Here is a 25,037-nt window from a genome sequence, read left to right on the forward strand (position 1 = left end):
TTAGAACTTAGGAAAAAATACAGATTTAATTAGACATCAGATAACTTCCATACTTTCAGGCATCCTTCCACATTTAAAAAATATTTGAAGATATTTGTAAAAGGTCCTCAAACCAAACAAAAAAACCCCCAAAGAAATAAATGAATAGCCATTTATTCAAAATCATATACATAAATTCATTTAAGTACATATTAACAGTCATGTAATACATACCTTTTAGCACATCTATTTTTTTCTTCAGAAGAGGATGCATCGCTAGTCTGGCAACTGCTCTTTCGGTTGCAGTAGAATCAGGCTGCAAATGGAAACAACAAACATGGGAATAAAAACAATACAGTACTATTAAGTGAATAAAAGAAAATGTATCATACTTTTAAACATGAGAGCTAGGAAACTGGAATTTGTTAGTAAATTCATTAGATAGGTCACTTGTATTATCTATAATAAAGAAAAATAAAACTCAGGATGACAAATACAACCGCCCCCAAAACAAAATTATCATGTCATCAACTAATAAATATTCTTTGGGGACTTAGTATCTTTTCAGAACTCTGGTACGCATCCTGTGTGATATTAAAAAAATGCAATATAGCTCCTGCTTTCAAAAAGGTTAAAAGATCTAGTTAAAAAAACTAAACTAATATGAATCAAATAACATTAGTGCTAAGCTGGGTGATACAATTTATAACTATTGTAATGTTTGAAATTCCAGTTAATAGAGATGTAAAAATTATCTGATGCCAAATATTCGTATTTTGAAAGTGTAGTATCTCTACTGTGTTTTCAGAACCTTCTACCACTGCTTGGCTAAGAGCCAACACTTCATAAATATTTGATGATGACTGAATTGGAACTGATTATATATTTAATATATTTATGAATTTAGAAAATTCATGATTTGGGATAATTTCCTTAAATATCTTCTATGGGCTGACAACTTCCAAATTTCTAACTGCTACTCTAACTTGAGCTCAAGACTCATATATGACCCTCCTACTTGACGTATTAAAGGAGAATTCTTTTTTTCTTTTTTTTTAAGTAGGCTCCAAGCCCAGTGTGGAACCCAACACAGGGCTTGAACTCATGACCCACATGAGACCTGAGCTGAGATCAAGAGTTGGATGCTTAACCTACTAAGCCACCCATCAGGCGCCCTGAGAATTCTTGATGTCCTTCACAAACTTACTTCTTCAGTCTTTCTTATCTTATTATATGTAATTTCACTTTTGTTGGTTGCTCAGGACTAAAACTTTAAGAATTCTTCTATCACATTTCTCCTTCCGTCACAGCCCACAGTTAGTCCTCTAGCAAATCTTGGGGCTCTAAATGCAAAATATATTCAGGACCAATCACTGCTCACCATTTCTACTCTTAGTACTTTTGACCATTTCACCAACACCTCTCACCTGCAGCACCAACGTAATACGCTCAAACCTGGTCACTTGCTCCCCTACCCCTGATTTTTCACAGAGCACCAAAGTGAGTTTTTAAAATGGTAGCCATATCACGATATGACCCTATCTGTTCTTCTTGAAGCTTTACTGTCTTCTGATGCTTAGGCTATTCCACTGCACGCTCTTCTTTTCCTGGAATACGGTATTCCCAAATATATAGATGACTGATCATCTCTTACTATTCACATATCTGCTCAAACGTTATCTGAACCACACTTCCCAGAACTCTTTATTTACTTCGCATCACTTAATACTGCATGCCAGCGTAGATATTTTCCCATCTGTGAGGCAGGGGCTCTGTTTTCCTCATTGCTGTAGACCTAGTGCTTGCATTCAATAAATAACCCATAAGGCAAATGAATACATTTCATTGTGTGTCAAAGTGGAGCTGTCAGCTTCAAACGTCTTTATTTTAAATTTTCTCTTCACTGTTAATAGCTCACTATAAAGCTTTTTCCCTCCTAGTAATACAAACATATGAGTACATTAGTAAATGCAAGATGATGGCTGTCGGAAGTCCATTGTGTTTGGAGGACTTATCTAGGTAATGTTACTGAGAGTAGAACTTCTTTAAATTACATCTGTGGTCTAACTGCCTTGTGTACTGGGTTGAAGAATATCCTCCTAAAATTCAGGTCCAACTACAAACTTAGAATGTGACCTTATTTGGAAACAGAGTCGTTGCAGATACAATTAAAAGGTGAGTACGCTGGATTAGGGTGGCCCTCAATCTAATATGACCGATATCCTGGCAAGGGGGACATTTGGATAGAGGCAGAGAGAGAGAGAGAAGAAGGCGGAGGCAGAGATTGCAGTTATCTTGCCACAGGCCTTGGTTCACCACTAGTTGAAAGAAGCAAGGAAGGGTTCTTCCTTAGAAACTTCTGAGGATCTTAGCCCTACGGTCACCTTGATTTCAGATTTCTAGCCTCCTGAAACATGACAGAATGAATTTTTGTTGTTTTAAAGCACCTAGTTTGTGGTACTTTGCTAAAGTAGCCTCAGGGTAAAATATAAACTGTTTCTCTTAGAGTCTTAGATATTGCTTCTGTTCAACCTTTTTTTTTTTTTTTTTAAGATTTTATTTATTTATTTGACAGAGATAGAGACAGCCAGCGAGAGAGGGAACACAAGCAGGGGGAGTGGGAGAAGAAGAAGCAGGCTCCCAGCGGAGGAGCCCGATGTGGGGCTCGATCCCAGAATGCTGGGATCACACCCTGAGCCGAAGGCAGACGCTTAACGACTGAGCCACCCAGGCGTCCTGCCTCTGTTCAACCTTGTCCAAGAAGCATAGTACATTTGGAGACTGTTCATTAAGTACAGTGTTAAGATAATCCTTTCTTCTCAACACCTTGCTGGGTTTCCTGAAGTCCAATACAGGACTTCTTACTCATTTTATCTGCCTTCAATATATATGAGAGAATCTGGAAAGAAAACCTATTGCTGGTATACTGAGTCACTCAGTGACAAGATGCGCTGCTGAACGTATAGGTCAAATATATCTGATTTACTTTTATAGGGTGTATATTAAAAGCTGTAACAGAACCAGCTGATGAGGGGCATTTTTCATACTGAAAAGGCCAACATGATATATGAAAATTGAGAGTCACATCAGAATACTAGAGTCTACAAGCTTCCAGAGAGAGAAAAAACATTTACCAAAAAAAAAAAAAAAATCAGGAATCAAAATTGGAGGTCAAAGACAATTGAATAAAAATTTTATAGGAAAATGATTTCTAAATTAGGTAAGAATAAAAATACTCCCCAACATGCAAGGTTTAAAAGCTTACATCTCTTAAACCTTTCTCCTTAGAAGGTACTAGCTCCACTAAAATGAAGAAGGATACAAAGAATGAGGAATGTATGGGATATAAGAAACAGAAGATGCAGGCAGAAGGTTTTCTCAGGATGGTGATAAGGTGATTCTCAGGATGGCGAAATTTAGAATACCTGATGTACTAAATATCTTTTTTTTTTTTTTAGATTTCATTTATTTGAGAGAGAGCAAGCGAGAGCGCATGCATGCATGAGTGGAGGGAGGAGCAAAGGGAGAGGGAGAAGCATGCTCCTCTGTGAGCATGGAGCCCGATGTGGGGCTTGATTCCAGGACCCGGAGATCATGACCTGAGCTGAAGTCAAACGCTCAACCAACTGAGCCACCCATGCATCCCTGGTGTATTAATCTTCTTGAGAGGAGATTTCAGTAACTGAGGAACAGTTTGGTATTACACTAGAGAAAAGAAAGGAAACTAACAAGGAAAAATAAACTATAGGAAATAGAAATATTGTGCAGAAAAGGAAAAATAAATCACTCACTGCATGATGCACAGTCAAAATAACAATCACTAAATGTTCATCTAATCTAAATCCGGCCCAAGTGCTTTAGAAGGATGGAAGGGATAAGGAAGATACACATATGACAGGCTGGAAGAGGAAAGAGATCTAAATTCTTATAAACCACCATAGGAAGTCAATAGCTAATACTTAAAATATACTAATGCTGACATTGATATGTGGGGTAAATCCCCTGAAAACCAGCTTAAGTTGAAAGTCGGGAAGGACTAACGGAGAACTGTCATTTTCACAAACAAGTCTTGTAGAAGTACTTGATTCTCAAAACTGGTGGTTGGCAAACTGGCTCATGAGCCAATTCTCACCTGCTGGAAACAAAGAAACACAGAGAAATTCATTCATTTACATACTATCTATAGCTCTCCTATATTACACGGCAGAGTTGAGTAGTTGTGACAGAGAATGTATGCCCTGCAAAGCCTAAAATATTTATTATATTTGGAATTATTTTACAGAAAAAGTGTGACACCTGCTCTAATAATAAGCAAGTAGAATCCTTGGTGGAGGTAAATGAAAAAATTAGGAAGAAATAAAAATAAATTTTTAGCAGGTTCATGACGTTCTAAAGTTCAATTTAAAACAAAAACAGAGGCACCTGGGTGGCTCAGTTGGTTGAGCGTCTGACTCTTGTTTTTGGCTAACGTTATGATGTTGGGGTCCTGAGATCGAGCCCTGTGTCAGGCTCTGTGCTTCATGTGGGGTCTGCTTGAGATTCTCTCTCCATCTCCCTCTGCCCCTACTACTCTTCCTCACACGCCCTCTCTCTCTAAATAAAATCTTTAAAAAAATAAAAATAAAAAAACACGACAGACCTGTGTTGCCAAACCAAAGCAACAAGTTATAGCCTTAAATGCAGTAACTGTTTGTCCCGGATGGTGACATAATTTGAGATTCTGGCTTAGTACAGAAAATTTGGTATTCAGTGAAAAAGCAGTACGTTTTAATTGCCGGGACTTACTTATCTCAGTACATTTATATGTAAAAACAATAAAAACAAAACCAATTAGTTCTGAGAAATACCCCAAGAGCCTGCCCTCCCTCTACCTTACAAGGGAAAAGAAGACCCTCCAGCAGCAGCTGTTACTCTGTAACTGTTTCTTTAAGCATTGTATTTCCATTTTGTAGCTACTAATAATTCACTTCAGAGATAATCCCCAATATATGAACATCTGTATTTGTAAGACAGATAAATTAAAAAATAACTGTTCTAATCACATGAGTTAATTTCACATGTTTTAGGTAAGAAGTTATGGAGATCCTAAATAAATTTTGACTAAATGTGTTCCTACAAAATTGTTCAAAAACATACCCACTATTGTTCCAAACCCCTGCTTTGACAACTTGCTAAAAGCTCTGACGAACTGCGTATTCTTTTTTTCCAGAGCTAATTACATACCACCATCTTAGTTATAACAAGGTTTAGAATGATAATACTTGCATGTTTAGTGCTAACTAAAACCTATTTTGTTAACACTCCTTTTATCATCGAGTTTATTCAGCAATGCCCTGGAAGGTATCCCAGAGTAACTGACTCAGTAATCTGACTTTAGTAAATTCTATTTTTCAGAAAAAGGCCCTAGAACAGGATTTATAATTCTAAAATAATGTATTACTCTAATAAATGAAGACGTTATTATTCTTATATATGTCTTCCCTTATAACTGTGCTTTGTATCGCAACCTAGGTGGAGGACTTACTTAAGATTGATTTTTAAAAAGGTCATTGCATTGCATAATACCAGGGGGGCCATTACAATGGGAGTGTGCAGTATAGAGCTTATGCATCCATATATAAAGCATTGAGTTCAATAAACATGAAAGACTTGAGTCTACAAGGTATACAAGTATACATAATTAAGTAGTTATGGTATGATTAAGTAGTTATGGTATGATAAGTAATCAGGTATGATTACTTAATAATTTAATAGGAAGAATTTAATAGGAAGAATAGGAAGAATTACATATACCACAGCTTTACTTCTGTAATTACATGCAATTTGTGTTTAATAAAACAACAGTAAACGTCAGCAGTAAATAAAAATTATATTATTCTGTTCGAAGTGTTTTGTTGATAAAAGTAATTACTTTTTTCCCCAAAGGTTCTTTTATATATTTTTAAGATTATTTATTTATTTGAGAGACAGCAGAGTGAGCAAGAACATGAGTGGGGGGGGAGAGGGAGAGGGAGAGGGAGAAGCACTACCATCAAAAATGATAAAATACTTAGGAATAAATACAACAAAGGAAGTGAGAGATCTGTGCACTGAAAACTGTAAGACTTTAATGACAGAAATTGAAGAGGACACAAAAAATTGGAAAGCTACCTCATGATTAAGGATTGGAAAAAAGTGATATTGTTAAAATATCCATAGTACCCAAAATTATCTATAAATTCACTATAATCCCCATCAAAATTCCAACGGCATTTTTCACAGAAAAAAAAAATTCCTAAAATTTGTAGGGAACCACAAAAGACCCCGAATAACCACAGCAATCTTGAGAAAGAACAAAGCTGGAAACATTACACTTCCTAATTTCAAACTACAGTACAAAGCTATAGTAATAAAAACAGTATGGTACTGACATTAAAACAGACAGCAATGGAATAGGACTAAGAGCTAGAAATAAACAAATGCATATACACTAAACTGCTATTTGACAAGAGAGCCAAGAATACTTGACAGGAGGAAAGACAGTCTTTTCAATAAATGGTATTGGAAAAACTGGATATTCCTATGCCAAAGAATGAAACTAGACTCGTATCTTACATGACTCATAAAAATAAAGTTAATTGGACTAAAAAGACTTAAATGTGAGACCTGAAGCCATTAAACTCCTAGAAGATCGTGTAGGGTAAAAATTCCTTGACACTGGTCTTGGCAATGTTTTTTTGGATGTGACACCAACAGCACAAGCAACAAAAGCAAAAGTAAAGAAGTGGGGATACACCAAACTACACACTTACTGCAAAACAAAAGAAACAATCAACAAAGTGAAAAGGCAATCTACAGAATCAGAGAAAGGATTTGCAAACCACATCTCAGATAAGGGGCTAACATCCACAATATGGAAGGAACTCATGTAACTCAAGAGCAAGTAAATAAAACAAAATAAATATAAAATCTGATTAGAAAATGGACGGAGGACTTGAACAGATATTTTTCAAAAGAAGAAATGGCCAACAGGTACATGAATACATGAAAAGAAGCTCAACATTACTAATCACTGGGAAAATGTAAATCAAAACTGCAATGAGATACCACCTCACGCTTGTTAGAATGGCAAGTCTCAAAACAAGAAGAGCTAACAAGTATGTGGAGAAAAGGGAGTCCTGGAGCACTGCTGGTGAGAACGCAAACTACTAGAGACACAAGGGTAAAAAGATAAGGTTCCTCAACAAATTAAAACTAGAGCTACCATATGATTCAGCAATCCCACTTCCAGGTATACACCCGAAGCAAACGAAATCACGATCTCAAGGAGATACTGTGTTCACTGCAGTATTATTCATGATAGCCAAGACATGGAAACAACCAAGAGTCCAATGACAAATGAAATGAATAAAGAAAGCAAGGTATACACACACACACACACACCATGGAATATTATTTAACCACGAGAAAGAAGAAAATCCTTCCATCTGCAACAACATGGATGAACCTGGTAGGCATTACAATGAGTGATAAAGAAAGACAAATACTGCAGAGTATGACTTATATGTGAAATCTAAAAACCAAGCTCACAGAGGCAAGAACAGAATGGTAGTTGCCAGAGACTGGGGGTGGTAGTGGAGGAAATGGGGAGATTTTGGTCAAAGGCTACAAACATCCAGTTAAAAAGATGAGTAAGCTCTAGAGATCTAATATTCAGTATGGTGATTATAGACAGCAATACTTTATCGTATACTTGAAAGTATCTAAGAGAGTACATCTTAAATGCACTCACCACAAAAAAAAAACAAAAACCTGTAATTATATAAGGTGATGGATGTGACAGTTAACCTTATTATGGTAATTTTTCATAATATATATGTGTATCAAATCATCAGACTTCCACAATGTTTACTATATGTCAATTATATCTCAATAAAGCTAGAAACAAAAAATATAAAAATTTTTACCAAAATATTTAAAGTTAATGTATCAGCATCTTTAGGCAAAAAGAAAAGATACAGCTTCTCAAATTCTCATTCATTTAGCTGGCAATCTATTTAACAATAATGTGGTCTTATAGATATGTGACAAACCTATTTTGCAGCATAATGATATTTGCGAATACACACTTCAGCATGTCCTTATTGCTTCTAATTTTTATAAACTGGAAATTTTGTTAAAGTTGGCTACCCAACACCATCACCAAATGTCTTAGAGAACAACTATTCTCGTTATACTGAAATATGAAAAATGTCAGTTATTTAAGAATACTTAAACATCAACAGATAATACAGCGTAAAAATGCCATAAAACTCTTGAGTATGTGAGGGTGCACAAAACACTTAATTTTTTTGGCAAAATGAAACTGAACACTGAACTGACCCTGTTATTTTTACATCTGCTGCAATAAGGCCTTTGAAGGGGGTCGAAAATGCATTACCAGAATGTTTGATCTGTAAGAGTTTATTAGAGAAATGAAAAACAAACAAACAAAAAAGCTAGAGCTAGAGATAGTAAGTAAACTGCCTGAAATCAGGCAGCTAACAGCAAACCAACACTAGTTAGAATGCAGAAACTCCTAGAAATGTAAGCCTCTTCCCTTTGCTAACCAGCAATTTTTGCAATTAGAATGCATTGTACAGATTCAAACTTATGTTTGCTGGTTGTTTTCAGTTAATTTATATCTGTTCTTGATGCTCAGTTACTAATTTGCAAAAAAGCTTATGATTTGGGGAGTAGAAAAAATATTCTAATGGGGAAAAACGGCAAATGGAAAAACTATTAATGGCATATACGCAGCTGCATGCTTTACAAATACCAAGGATTTCAGTTTTTTCTTTGAAGACCAAAAAAAGAAAAAAAAAAAAAGTACACGTGTATTTCCCAAAATGTTTGATTTAAAGAAAGTCTTTATTAAAAATATCATGTTTTATAAACGACAGCAATCATTTAAATAAACTTTATATCTCCTAAGTAAACAATGTCAAATTTAACATTTTCAACTTCTGTTTGATTTTATTCTTAATAAAGCAATTTGAAATCATTCAATGCATTTTTTGACTTCAAATTTTAACAAAAGGTAAAGGGAATAGAGACCAATGATTTTATCCAATAATCAGACTAACAGTCTTGACTTGATCTCCAGATTACCTAGCCAGCTGGGAACAAAGCTACAAGTGACAGCCAGGTTTCTGAATTCAGTCTAGTATTCTCAAGCGGTTTTCTTCTAAATTATCTGAGATAACTTTCTCACATTTTGTGACTCATCTCCAACCCCCTCTCTCAAATCTTTTTGGTGGGAAATTAAATATAAGCATAAAAAAGAGGCTTGTAAAGTAAATGTGCAGAAGTCCGAAGCTTTGGCTGTGCTTTGGGTTTCGGCAGCCGTTTGCTGTGTCTACGGTTTGCTTAAGTCCCTGGGCAGAGGGTAAGAACTCCCAAGAAGCAGCAGCACAGAACCTGTCATGAGATCTTTCAAATTCTTTATTCCTTCATCTTCCTTCCTCATCTACTTTATTCCTCTTAATATTTACTGATATTTATATTTACATAAACAAGCCTAAATATGGGAAGGGCATGGTCTTACACATACGGACACAAACACTATCTTCTGAGGCTCACAATTTTGCTCTAATTTTAAAGGTTAAGACATATGAACAACTAATTCTTCCAAGATAGAATGTGATAAACTTCACTGGAAAGAGAAAAATGTTACAGAGGTTTACAGAAAAAATTCGAATACAGTCCTATAACCTCAAATTTACAAACTGATTTTGAAGCTTAAAAGGCTAAGATTTGTCTATGAACAGTTTTTACACCTGCATTGGAGGGTATGAAGGAACCACAGCTTTCCTTATTTAACGTTGACACAACATTTGCCATGGAAAATTCTCAGGAAACTGTGGTTTTCACACACCTCCAGTTTCTTCCATTTCAAATAAATTAAGTAAAAAAGGGGAAAACACCTCATCTTTTTATGGAGAAATTTTATTTTGGCGTATGGGTATTTCTTATAAACACAAGCATTTGGTATTCAATTCTGAAAAGAATTTTGAGAATGTACATGTGAATACAAATAACAGTCTAAAAATGAAAAAGCTCTCTTACATGCAATGTTCCTTCCTGTGAAAAGCTGCCTACAACAAACTGACTCTGAGTGAACTGATAGAGGCAGAATGCTGGTAGCAGTATTCTTATTATTTAGACTTAATTTCAATTCCAGGTTTCACCTAAAGACGTATTAATGTGTGCATTTATTAAAAACACGTAGGGAGGTAATAAGAAACAGCCCATTCAGCTGTATGAGAAGAATTATGGCAACCGAAGGCTTAGAGTCCACAATGAAGGCAATGGGAGACCTTTCTGTATTTCTTGAGCTCTTATGATCTCTGGGACACCATGATTCTAAAATGTAGTCTTACAAAAATAGGGGACCCATTCCAGCCTTTTCTCCTAAACTTTTGTTTTGTAGGCAGAGACCAGGGTTGAGACCTTGGCCCTGCTATCTGCTAATGACTATTGGTGTATTTTTTACCTTTCTGGGCCATTTGTCCCTTTGTTTAATGGAGTTATCATCCTCCCTGAGAAAGCTAACCTACATAAAGCACCTAATGAGTCAGCAACTGTTAAGAGATGCTAACAAATATTAATTTGCTTCCCCTTATATGGTAGTTGTTCAATAAACCAGTCTTTTACTCCCTACTAGATTATATATTCCTGTAGAAAATACTGAGTCTCCTATTCCCTTCGTATCTTCCACACTGCCTAGCTGATTGCTTTGCACGCAACACATGTTTTGAATTGAGAAGTTCCTGAAATCCTGGCACCAGCTGCCTGGGAATGTCAAAAGTCTCATCCTTCAACTCTCTAGCTTTAAACTTTCATCATATACATATTAACTGCCTACTTAACCTTTCTATCCCTTTTCTGCATTTGAAAAATGAAGACACTGCTATTACTACACACACACACACCAGGTGTGTGCACATATGTGCAAATGAATGCTTTCTACATGAGATCACTGTTGTTAAGATCAACTGAGATAAGAATGTATATGGAAGAACTGTGCAAGCTGTAAGATATTACATAAATTAGTTTGCTCTGCTCTGATCTGATGTCAGATAGCCTCAAATGTACAGAGCTCTATGTAAAAGACTTCGTTCCTGTGAGGTTATCTTCCACTGAGCTCACTTCCTTTGACACACTGAAGAACAATCAATCCTTTCTCCTCAAACAACACTGCTGCCTGCCTCATTTTTTAGAGGTTTAATTTATTAACAGGTTTTCAAACAGAAACACCTGAATCCAATGGAAGAATATCACAAATGAAATAAAACACTAACAAAATAGGTGAAATCAAATAGCTTGGGAGGAATATGAAATGATTTCTTAAGCAGGGCAGTTTCCCTTAGCTTTAAATTCCTCCAGGTTCCATCAAAAACTTGGATGAAACAGAACTGTTTCTCCTTCCTCCCTCTCCACCTTCCCTTCCTTACTTGCTTTTGTTTAGAGGAAGATATTAACGGGGTAGAAATGTAATCAGGTTTCACTTGACCCTTGACAGTGAGATCCTAAACTTTTTTTTTTTTAAAGACTTTTATTTACTTATTTGAGAGCAAGAAAGAGAGAGAGAGAGAGAGAGAGAGAAAGGGAGCGCGCGCCACCAAGAGAGAGCAGGGGAAGAGGCAGAGAGAGAAGCAGGCTCCCTGCTCATCAGGGATTCCGGACATGGGGTTGGATCCCAGAACCTGACCTGAGGCAAAGGTAGCTGCTTAACCGGATGAGCTACCCAAGCGCTCCAAGATCCCAAACTTCTAGCTGAATTAGTATTAAAAATCTCATGACTACGGGGGCGCCTGGATGGCTCTGTTAGTTAAGCGTCCAACTGGATTTCAGCTCAGATAGTGATTGCAGGGTTGTGAGATCCAGCCCTTCGGCCTCTGTGCTTAGCAGAGAGCCTGCTTGTCCCTCTTCTTCCCCCACCGCCTCTCTGGGACCTCTGCTCATGCGCGCAAGTGCTCTTTCTCTAAGATAAATAAATAAATTAAAAGAAAATTCAAGCCTACAAATCTTGTTATATGTAAATGAATTTACTAATACAAAATAACAATGATAAGCTAATATAGATGTTTGTTGCCCCATTTTTTGGGTAAATGACACTTCACACACTGGAAAGTTGAAGGAAGGGTTGTAAATAGAAGAAGATACCTTAAAAAACTATTTTATAAATATTACACATAAACTAATATTAATCTTCCAAAGTGAAAACAATCTGGCAGAGAAGATGCTTTTTACTCTCACCATAGATTAAACATTAATGAATACTTTTAGAATTCAGCAACCAAAAATCTCAAAAAACGTATTCTGGAAAAATTATTTTTTTTTAAACTTTCAAGAGAAAACAAAAAAAAAATTCTATAACATTTTTATTCAGTTACCACTATTCTATTTAACATGTCATTATTTTGTCTGAGATATAGTCCAAACCACACTTTAAAACTATACTTTTTTCCTCTCTTTATGAAAGACTCCTATGAAATAAGAATATTTACTGTAAAATTATGCCAGTACAAAATAAAGAGACTGCTGTAAAATCATATTCACGGATTTAGTGTTGCTTTTCTCATCAGGACAATGGCACCAACAAGTCCTCCCTCCCCTCAAACAAATAAAAACCTTGCATGTTCTGGCTTTCTTAAAATGCTTTAAAATCTAACATGCCTCATATCATTTGTAGAAAAGTCAGTACTAGTCTATAAAAACACAGAATCAGAGCATTCTTTCCTGAGGGCTGGAATAGCCAAACTGACATCTATAGTTGGAGACTGTAACATAAGGCTCTGGGTAAGCAATAAAACAAATAGGCAGAAAACCAGTAAAGATACAAATCACCTGAACAACGCCAACAACTAATGTGACCTACGTGACATTTTTGGACATTGATCCCAAGAGAAAACACTGTTTTCAAGTGCATATGAAATATTCACCAAGATAAGCCATAGTCTTCTCAACCTTAACACAAATAAAAATCATAACAAGTCTGCTCATGGATCATAAAGGAAACAGGAATGAAAACATACCTAGAAAACCCCTTAACTGTTCAGAAATTAAACAATGTACTTCTAACTAAACCATAGGTCAAAGATGAAGTTTCAAGGGAAATTTAAAACACTGTGAACGCACAGAAAATTAGAATACAACCCATCAAATTTAGGGGTGCAGCTAAAGGAGTGCTTACATAAGGCAACTCTGTAACACTACATGCTTGTTAGGAAAAAAAATTCTAAAATCAGTAACTGAAGCTTCCACATTAAGAAACTAGAAAAAGAGCAAAGTGGACATAAATGTAAGAAACAAGAAATAATATACATTAGAGCAAATGCCAATGAAAGTGAAAACAGAAAAGCAACACAGAAACATCCTTTAATCCAAAATCTGCTCTCAGGTAGGAAGTGTCTTATGTAGACATTAGCAAAGTGGGCGGCAATGATAAATGGAAAATGGTAGGAGCAGGAGAACTGGGTAGAAGTCCCAATGTGCCATGTAACAGTGGTATAGCTTAACTCAGCTCATGTCATTCTTTCTGACTTACAAGTTTCCTCATTTGTAAAAAGGGGGTAAAAATAATCTTTCACAAGTACTAAATACAGAGATTAAATGAAACAGTCATAAAAATTACTTGGAAAAAATAAAAATATTCTTTGTCCTGATTAGTAAGATTAACAAATTGTTACTAACACATAAATGCCACATTAAGTTCAACATTAAGGACCTTGAAGGTGTGATATTACAAGCAAAACAAAATTCATAAATTACCATAAAAATATATTTTTGGTGGCAATAATGGAGCTCAAGTAGGGAAAAACCATCATATACTAATAGTAACTGGCTTGTTGGTTAGTTTTTTCTTCAAGGAAAAAGGTGACAAGAAAAAGTAAGCCAACCATATAAATAAAGAACTTTTCTTAAAAGAAAGACAATCCATTAGAGAGATACCTTTTTGCAGACTTTTTCAAAGTTGATATCATCACCAAGAGCAGATTTAGTTACTATATCAGGTTTTAATTCCTGTTAAAAAAAAAAAGGAATTTTAGTTATGAGTCTAATTTTATTTATTTATTATTTATTTTATTTTTGTGGGGGAGGAGCAGAGGGAGAGGGTAGGAGAGACTCTTAAGCAGGTTTCATGCCCAGCGTGGAGCCCTAAGTGGTGCTCTATCTCACGACCCTGAGGATCATGACCTCAGCCGAAATCAAGAACAGGATGCTTAATTGACTGAGCTATCTGCTATCCAGGTGCCCAGTTACGACTCCAATTTTAATGCACCATTCATTTTTATGAGGCACATTCCTTCCCATGTTTTGCTTTTAAGAAATCTGATATTAAGTTTTTAATTTTAGATAAGAATAACTTCCATCACAGTATGAAATTATCATACTATGAAAAACCACAGCAAAACGAATTTAAAAGCTAATCCCCCTAAGACAATTACACTCAGATTCTAGGGAAGCCATAAAATTTCTAGCTTAATAACAGTTCTTTAATTGAAATAAGAGTAATATAACTCAAAATATTAATTTAGAATTTCTAAATTTCAAAGAAATTATTACTTATTTTAATGACATGTCAGGACATTAGCAATTACATCTTTTTATAGAGAAATATAAAGATTTATAGAGAAATGCTTAATTTTAATTAACGATTAAAAAATCTGAGCTACGAAATACTTTCATATTATGCAAGGAATTAATCCAAATTTATTTTAGAAAATTAAAAACGAGAAAAGCAGAGAAAAATTGAGTAAAATTACTAACAAGGTTTACATGGTTATAATTTTATTACACACCCCTCTATATGTTTAAGAGAACTAAGTTTGATATACATTTCACTAAAGAATGAGGACTTTAAATCACATAAAAATGAAATTTCTCTCAACAGTTGTGCAGTGATTCTACTATGCATGAAAAAAATACAATGAACTTTTGTGTATTTTTTTCATACTACTATTTGGGAGAAAGCTTTTAAATAAAATGACATAGTTGATTTTAAAACAACACTGAGTGATAGTAAGTTAGATAAATGTGTGATATGGTAACAACTGTACAGGAATTATTCTGTGAAAATTATTTAAATTTTATATATATATATTTAAGATTTACTTATTTTAGAAAGACAGAAAGAAAGAGAGAGAGAGAGTCTGAAGCAGATTCCACACTGAGCATGGAGCCCACCGTGGGGCTTGATCTCACAACACCTGAGATCACAACCTGAGCCAAAACCAAGGGTTGGGAGGTTTAACTGACTACATCACCAAGGTACCCCTAAATTATATTTTAAACAAAAATAGGACCAGGGCACCTGGGTAGGGCTCAGTTGGTTGAGCCTCCAACTCTTGGTTTTGGCTCAGTCCATGATCCGGGATTATGAGATCAAGCCCTGCATGGAGCTTCCCTGCTCAGTGGGGAGTCTGCTCTTTCTCTCTTCCTCTGTCCCCCCCACCACATGCACACAGGCACGTGCGCTCTGTCTCTTCCTCTCAAATAAATAAATAAATCTTAAAAAAAAAAAACAACCCAGGACCATAGCATTTTGTAAACTAGCTTTATCATTTAATGACAGAGCAAATATCTATCCATTTTCTTTTCATTCTCTTACATCGCTGTCCTTTTTATTTAACCAACCTTTTATTATTGGACATTAGTATGTTTTCTGATTTTTTTTATCTTTTTATACAAAAGAAGGGAGTAACTATCCTTGTACATACTGATGTGTGTAACTCCTGAAAAATTACCATATTCTGCATTAAAGAGCTGTACTATGCTTTTGGAAAATGAACAGAATGGAAAAAAAAGAAATACTGATAATAATGGTCCAATGTCAGAAAGATCAGAAAGCACAGTTTCTGAGAATAAAGACTCAATTTTATTTTGTATACACTAATACAACTGGGAAAAAAATGTGTATGTAAAACAAATCTATATAAAGAGCATAAAAATAACAGATTCTTTAAGTGTGTGTGTGTGTGTGTGTGTGTGTATAATATGTCTCTAGGAACTGATGAGCTAATTTGAAAGATGGCCTCCCTATCCGTCTAAAGTCAGTAAAATTATTTAAATTATAGTTAAAAATATCCAATTTTTTTTGTCAGCTATCTTTAAGTATCATTTTCTACTCTGTGAGCAAAAGCAAACCTTCTAAAGAGTAAATCAGTTAAATGTTATTGCAAATATGAACATAATACATGCAGAAGACAATGCTGCTTAAATTTCAACCAATCCACATACTCCCTCCAAAAGAATAAATTCAACAAGGACTACACAAACAATGCCTTCATCATTATTAGGAGATAGAGGATACAATAAACTTCAAAATATCTCCAAGTTGAGACACTAATACCAAATCCAACATAGCACTCTTGCATTACAAGCTCGCACATACAGAGAGACAGGGAGTGCGAAGATTAAGATACTGGGGAAGTTGATACTAGAAGAAAAAGACGTCCAGATTGGATCAAAAAGCAAAACTAAGTCTACACTATATACGAGATACACAAAAAACACAGTGATTCAGAAAGGCTAAAAATAAAGGAATTCACCAAGATATACAAGGCAAATAGGAACAATTAGAAAGCAGGAGTTGAAATCATGTATCAGATGAAGAATAATTCAAGTAAAGAAAAAAATGAAATGAGACACAGCAGAAACTACAAGATACGGAAAAATGGAAACACACCACTAACGGAAGACTTCCACACAACAATGTGTTCAAGAAAGCTGAAAATAGAGGGAAAAGCATTAGAAAATCTTAAGCAATTAATAAGGTGTATTTGTCTTACGGATTTATTTTGAACATTATATTCTAGTAATACAAATTATACCTTCTTCTCAAGCACATATAGAATGTTAAAAAATTGATTGTGTATTAAGTTAAAGTAGGTATTACTAAGTCCCATCAAGGAAAATACTAAAAACATCATTCTCTGATCACAATGAAAAAGTAGGAATTAAAGGAAACCAACAGACAAACAAAAAGTCTCTTCTACCAGGAATTAAAAAAAAACACCCAAAAACCTCAAACAACTCTTGGGAAGGGAAAAATATAAACAGAAATTTCAGGGTTTCTGAAAATTAATAAGGCAACACTGCATTTCACAACCTATGGAACACATTTAAAGCAGTTTTTTTTTTAAACAACTATATAAATAAAAATAAGGTAACAAAGATAAATGAGCAAATGCTCAACTAAAAGGAACCTAAATTATCTTTACTCAATTCTTCATTTATCAAATGAGAAGGCAGGCTCAATTAAATCATGTGATTTGTCCAAGGTCCTATTGTTAGTTGGTGTAAGGACTGACCTTAATTAGTGCTTCTACTATATCATAATCTATTTTATTGACACCTTGATATAATCCAAAAGATTTCCACCATATTTAAAGCATTCATGTAAAAACTAACACAAAAGTTAAACTCTATCTCATGGTTCACAATGTCATGTTACCACTGAACACAGTCAGAATCTTCTAGTTATAAGAACCTTCTAGTTTTAAATGAGGCAGTAATGATTTATAGAAGCTTGAAGTATTTACTGTACCTTTCAACACACACACAAAATAGAGGTTTTTGAACAAATGTGAGGTGCTAAGCAACCCCAGTAGGTAATTCCGGCAACTTATGTCGTGTTTCAGAAATACTACTGGGAAAATGTTATGAAGGCTCAAAATAAACAGAATATGCTTAACAGGGAAACTGAAGTTGATCTGAATTTAATGAGGTTGAGTATATTTAAAGAAACATGAGTGCCATTAAAAAAGGCGGAGCATTTCTTGGGTAAATTATAAGCAAGAGCCACTGTCAAGATCTGCAAAGGGTCTGAGATTTTACCTTACTTGAAAGTTAATAAGTAAGCCTGACATGGTTTTATGGATGCCAGCAGAAGGCACAAAACTCTTGGACCAGAGATAAAGAGCGCTTTATTACTCAGCAACAGCAAGAGCCAGAGTACCTGCTTTCTATCTCATCCGTTGTTTCTGAAAAAAACTCAAAACCCTCAGACACACGGTAGACAATGAACCTGAATTAAATCCACGCATTCAAAACTAAAGGAGCCTTTAAGGAATATACCTTTGAAAAATGGCTACTGAGTAGAGAACATATTCTTAGACTGAAGAAGGGAAAACCATCTGTTTACATTTGTACCTTTGGGAGCATGACCAGCAAACACAAATTAGGGTTATGATAACCTCTACTTTTACAACGTAAGTGACTATTATTTGCACACTCTGTACTAGGTTGAACGGTTTCCCAAATATGTCCATGTCCCAATTCCCAGAGCCTGTGAGTATGTTACCTTACAGGGCCAAAGGGATCTTGCAGATTTAATTAAATTAAGGATTTTAAGATGTGGGTATTATCCTGGATTATCCAGATGGGCTAACCAAGAGTCCTCATGGGAGAGGAGCAGAGAATAGAGGAGAATAAAGTTAGATAAAGAGATTGCGGTGGAGGTAGGGGAGGGAGAAAGGAAATGAACAAGAGGAGAGAGATTGAAACCTGAAGATGCTATGCTGGTGGACTTGAAGATGGAAGAAGGGGCCATGAGTGGAGGAATGCAAGTGGCTTCTAAATGCTGAGGATGGCAGGAGACTGATTCTCCTCTAGAGTCTCCGGAAGGTATACAGCCCTGCTGACACCCTGATTTTAAGACTTCTGACTGCTAGAACTCTAAGATAATATATCCTTGTTGTTTTAAGCCATTAAATTTACGATAATTTGTTTCAACAGCACTAGGAAGCTAACATACTTTCTATATCCTACCAATCTTCGTATTATTCATTACACTGTATAATTTGGACAAGCACTCTGTACCATAAATAATACCCAGAATCAAATATTTACCTTAAATTATCAAGCAAAATTTAGATGCAGATGAAGGACTCAAACATTCCTCTTTCCCTTAGGGGCGCCTAGGTGGCTCAGTCGTTAAGCCTCTGCCTTCAGCTCAGGGAGTGATCCCAGAGTCCTGGGATCGAGTCCCACATCAGGCTCCTCCGCTGGGAGCCTGCTTCTTCTTCTCCCACTCCCCCTGCCTGTGTTCCCTCTCTCGCTGGCTGTCTCTCTCTCCATCAAATAAATAAATAAAATCTTAAAAAAAAAAAATAAACATTCCTTATGACAACACTCATACTTGAGTATTTTGTGGCCAAGTTGTTTATTGCCTTTGTTTTAAATATAAGCACATGCAGCAGAGGGGATGCTATCTCCTAAGTTACAGTTTATACAAAACTTTTAAATGGTGTTTAAGTAGCAAAACCTAATAGCTAGGAATGCTATACCAAAACCTAGAATTTTTGTTTAGTGCTATCATAAGTAGACACTGAGAAACTAATAAATCAAATGTTTCTTTAGACAATGCAAAAACAGCAATAAATGGTGTATTATGAAGTTATTCCTCCCTCCCTGTATATTTATAAGAGATCAGGTATTGCCTTTCAAAATAAGATTCCTTCTGATGTGTTGTCACAAGTGGATAGATAACACCTCAAATGTTAGTATTCTTTCAAAAGGCAAGAGGTAATTTAACCCACAGCCTTCTTGAATCCTTCTAAGAGTCCACTGTGGAGTCTACTTGGGAAGCTCACGCTAAACTTTCAGAATTCAAACTGTCTCTTACCGCTCTAAATTCTAGATTTATGTACATTCTGACTCCGCATATTTAATATACGTTTAAAGGGAGAAGTTTTAAACATTTTCATTTTTCTTGGATTGAATGAAAAACTAAACAATAGGTTATAATTTGGCCACAAAATTTTCGTCATATTTTAAGAATAAATTACCCTGCAAATGGATTATGAAAGCCAGGTGCTACACCAAAATTCATTAAGGTCCACTAGATAATTTAAACTGTCAGGGATACTGGGAATTGACTTTTTTTTTTTTTTAATCTGAAGTAATTCACAATTTTCAAAGAATACTTGGGATGATGGGTAGTTCATAGGATTTTCAGCTATGGTATCTTACCTGACAATACATCTACTCTCTTTGTTATAAATGAATGGTTCCCTGCCAAGACTTCCAAAAGCAAGTAAAATTGCATGGTTTGTGGATAAAACTCCAAAAAGCCTTAATTTAGGTAAAAAGGAAAGAACTCTGAAAGGCAAATGGTATTTAGAGTTGCAACAATTTCAGTTTTCTGCCTAACTATTCAGAAGTGGAAGTACACTCTAACCAGCTTGTTGGGAACAACTCTGCTTCAAGTGGATGGGAAGGAAGCAAACTTGAACATGGTCAGGCAGTAAGCTATCTAGTTCAGCCAAAATGACCTGAAGTAGAAATATAAAACAGTCACAGAATTTATGCTTCTATTAACCTTTGCATTCCATTTTCTTGATATAAAAATGGATGAAAAGCTTAGAGTATAAGGTTCTTCAAGGGTAAGAAAGGTGTTTTATTCACCTTTGCCTATTAGATTCCAGTACAAAACATTTATTGAACAGAACTGGACCAGAGTAAAGAAATTTAAAATGTCTATTTCTTAGAAAAAAGAAAATCTAAAAGAGGTCAGTAAAGTCTCTTATCAATGGAAAGGTCAAATTCAGGATTTGACAACAAATATTTAGTTGCAAATGTGGGCTTTTTCTTTATGAAGCAAAGTTGAAGAGAACAAATTCTGGAAAGAACAGCAAGGAGGACACCTACAGTGTTTCAAAGTGGAGCATTTACCGCTCAAAAGTATCATACGTTATTATCCTTTTTATTTAGAATGGGAGAAGGTAAAATACTACTACTTAAGCACTTACTGAAACATACATATTATGTTGTGAATGGGTGGGAAACACACTAACTGATAAGCTAGACAGGGGGCAACTAAAAGATAAGACTTTGTTCCTTCTGAGAAAAGATTTCTAAGCTAAATGGAAAACTAAGATCCTTTTCTAGACCTAGCAACAGACATTTTACATAGCAGCTATTTATTTATTCCAAGGACATTTTACATGTACTTAGTTTTGAAAGGTTATCTGATCCCCTCATGCACCACGCATGAACATGGTTAAGAAAACTCCATTAAAAATGTAAGAGAAAAGACACCAGCTCGGGGTTTATATGATAATTTTGCATTATGCCATTTCTAGTATATGGGGTTAATTCTAAATAAAATGACTAACCAGAGAGGAACACTTAGTTTTCTTTTATACAAAATTAATTCTAAAGCCTTTTCCCAAATAAAAGTATTTCTCTTAAATTTCAGAAAGGTCTTCTCTATCTTAAACTGAATATAACTATCTCAAATATTCAACAATATCAAAAATAGAACAAAATGCAGTATTCCATAAGGTAATTTGCAAATTTTATACCAAAATCATACACTATGGATGTGGGGAAAAAAAATATCTAGATACATTTCAATTTAGCAAAAGAAATTTTTTAACATTTTAAAATCCAATAAATATGAGCAAACACATTAAGTGACCAAAAAAAAAAAGATAAGGGGCGCCTGGGTGGCACAGCGGTTAAGCGTCTGCCTTCCGCTCAGGGTGTGATCCCGGCGTTGTGGGATCGAGCCCCACATCAGGCTCCTCTGCTATGAGCCTGCTTCTTCCTCTCCCACTCCCCCTGCTTGTGTTCCCTCTCTCGCTGGCTGTCTCTATCTCTGTCAAATAAATAAATAAAATCTTAAAAAAAAAAAAAAAAGATAAGTACGAAAAACACGAAGCCGTTCTCAACTAGAAAACCACGGATCAAGGATAAACAATAGGAAAATGAAGATACCAGAGTTCTATTACAGTGCAAAATATAGAAAACTGCACCAAACAACTTAAAAAATGAGTGCAAAAGAGACTCATACTAAATTAGACAAGTAAAACCTGAGCAATTTTACTCAATTGTAGAGAAACCCTATAAAGGGTTTTCATTAAGAAAAAAAAAAGTTTAAATTTATCACCAATGCAAGGGAAATAAAAAAAAAATCCGTAATTTACTAATCAAATGCTGACTAACCTGAAACGGCTGTTTCTTTTCCTTTGACTTCCTTACAATGACTCAAGTCTGAAAATCTTGATCTTGGGATTTTATTCACTTGGGAGTTTATTCATCAGTGAGCAGGGCTCTGTGTTGACTTGTGTAAGACACACATTCTTTCATTGCTAGACATTCAAACCAGCTTTATTTTCTAGCGTCGGTATAATTTATTTCTTTTATTTAAGCTTTCAAATAATTAGAATTATCCTATTCATCTCAAAGATGAAATAAAGCATTAAATTCTTTACAATTTGTATGAGAGAAGTTAGTATCCCATTCATTAAAACATTAGAATTGTAAGAGACTTAAGCTATTATGATTCTATACCCACGCAGGAAAGGGTTAACTCAGCAGGCCTGGGGTGCTCACACTCCACATAACTGAAAAAGGTGTATCCTCGGGGTACCAATTATTTCAGACAGTTGATGCTAACAATGTAACTTATGGTGGCAATGTCTATGCTCTGGGAGGCTTAAGTCTGAGTCACTGATGAGGACAGGCAGGCAGGTAATTGACATCTACGTGACTGGCTCCGGATAAAAACCCCACCAAAGCACCAAGTGAGCTTTCCTGGTTGGCAACACTTTGCAAGTGCTGTCACATACGATTGCTGGGGGTATGTCCATGTGACTATATTGGAAGAGCAAGCAAGATACAGGCTTATGCCTGGTGTCTTCTGGACTTTCCCCTCATGTGCCATTTCCTTTTGCTGATTTTAATCTGTGTTCTTGAACAGTAATAAAATATTACGGTGAGCATAAAAGCTTTTTTTGAGTACTGTGAAACTTCCCAGGGAATCAATAAGCCTAAGAGGAAATGTTAACCCAAGAAAGTTGAAGAGATCCATTCAAGGTATTACGACAGGGCTGGGCCTGGAACCCCCACATTGTGCTTTCTGCCATATCCTGTTGTCAGTGGTGATAAATCAGAAATGGTTTTCATTCTTTCCTCATCACATTCAACTAAAGTTGCTCAAGTTTCCTACATTAAAAGTAGTCATTCACTAATAACAAGACTCATCAGAATACTCCAGGTCCCTTATTCCAAATTATGCCGATGCTACTGCTTTCCCTCACCTAAAAGGTGAATTTAATTGGAATGAGGTCATCCCAATTTTGCTTATTGGGCTATCTCCTTTTCTTTCTTCTTTCCAGAGGCTTTTGAGACTCATATCTTCTGACTCATAACTAGATAACCACTGTAGTATTGTCTCTGATTCAGTGGGCAAAGTATGTTTGCAATCGCACTGTGCTATATCAGGCTGTGGGGAGCGAGACTGAGTCAAGACAAAAAGTAACTTAGAGGCAGTAATATGCTGACATTTTTAATTCCAAGAGGCTCTCATTAAGGTAGGGCTTTTAACTTCATAAAACAGAAAACATATTTGTATTTACCAAAATTTGACTAAAATTGGAGTATGTTTAAATTATGAGGGGCTAAGACCAGATACAAAGAATTAAAGGGTGACAAGAGAAGTCTGAATTCTTAAGAGATTTTTTTTCTTGTCTATTTGTAAATGAGGCAAGAAATGCATTTCTCTGAAATATAGAATCTGAAATAACTCGTGAGAGAACTACTAACATCCAAATCTTCATGCTTTTCCACAGATGGAAATCTCATTATGGTTACCCTTCAGTGACAACAAAAAACTTTGTTCCTAAATATTGTTCTACTGTTTCCTAAATACAGTTCTACCAGATGGAACTTCAATAAGGTATACTCTGTCATCATACTGCCAAGGGATTTTTTTCCAAATAAAATCTCTGTCTTCCTTACCTATTCCTGTGTTCCCTATTGCAATTAATGGCATCTCCAGCCTCCGCTGCTCAGAGGAGACAGCTCAGAGTCGTCTGACACCATGGGCCTCTTCGCCATGCTTCTGTTATGTTCCTATCCCCATGCTGCTTTCTCTCCTGTACTGTCTGTTGAATTTGGTTCCCTCCTTTGGACTACCATTATCCTACCCATAGGTTCAGGAATCCATTACAGATTTAACCCCCACCGCAAAGACGTCAAACAGGAAATATTTCCAGTTTTAAGATGAAGAAACAGACTAAAAACCACAAAATTAGACAAAAGTACAAAAAAGGTTTATCAACCTGACTTGTAATCAGGAAATGACACAAGTAGCTTTATTCTTTTTTGCTTTTTTAATTACACTCTTCTACATCTTAAAAGTTATCAACACACTGAACTCATTTTGAAATTCAAATTCTTAAACCTGAAATGAAAAATGAACAACAAAGTCTCAAGCATTATCGTTAGACGAAGGATAAAAAAAAAGGAAACTAAAAAATTCACTAGCAACTACAACAAAGATTGATCTTCAATCTGATTAGAAAAATTTAATGTTTCTTTACTATATAAACTGTTCAAAAACCTATTTATAATAGATGTGCATATTAATATTTAAAACATGTTACTGAGAGCTTTCTATTGTGCAGAACACCAGGCACTGTGAAAAAAGACAAATAACCAAATAAAAAATTACTGACAGTACATATCTACCAATAATTATTTTAAATGTAAACAGACTAAATGCACCAATGAACAGATAAAGGATGAATGAACGGATTAAAAAAAAAAGACCCACCAATAAGCTGCATAGGAGAGACTCATCTCAGACCTAAAGACACATACAGATGGAGTGGAGGGATGGAAACAGATAATCAATACGAACAGAAACAAAAAGCAAGCTGGGGTAGCAAAACTTATATCGGATAAAACAGACTTTAAAACACAGACTGGAGACTGAAGGGTTTGCTACATACAGTATCATGGCAATAACAAACAGTGACAGTTTTATTTCTTCCTTTTCAATTTGGACGCCTTTCTTTCCTTTCTCTTGTCTGTCATGGCTAGGACTTCTAGCACCATGTTGAATAAAAGTGGTGAGAGTGGGCATCCTTGTCTTGTTCTTGATCTTAGAGGGAAATGTTTCAAATTTTCACCACTGATGATGCTGTGAGCTGTGGATTTGTCATATATGGCCTTGATTATGCTGAGGTACGTTTCCCTCTTTACCCACTTCATTGAGAGTTTTTATCAAAAGTGGATCCTGA

The 25,037-nt window shown here is 35.5% G+C and overlaps 1 protein-coding gene across 1 annotated transcript in view; it reads right to left on the minus strand.

Annotated features, from left to right (window-relative positions):
- The window catches only part of SRFBP1 (serum response factor binding protein 1), a 60,603-nt gene that overhangs the window by 7,069 nt on the left and 28,497 nt on the right, over positions 1-25,037 (minus strand). Inside the window, exons 4-5 of the mRNA XM_008699010.2 lie at positions 13,954-14,025; positions 214-295 (exon numbers count right to left, since the gene is read on the minus strand). Coding sequence (XP_008697232.2) covers positions 214-295; positions 13,954-14,025 — 154 coding nt within the window. The remainder of the gene's footprint in view (positions 1-213; positions 296-13,953; positions 14,026-25,037) is intronic.

This window comes from Ursus maritimus, unplaced genomic scaffold, assembly GCF_017311325.1.
Source record: "Ursus maritimus isolate PB19 unplaced genomic scaffold, ASM1731132v1 scaffold_5, whole genome shotgun sequence".
Classification (NCBI taxonomy): Eukaryota; Metazoa; Chordata; class Mammalia; order Carnivora; family Ursidae; genus Ursus; species Ursus maritimus.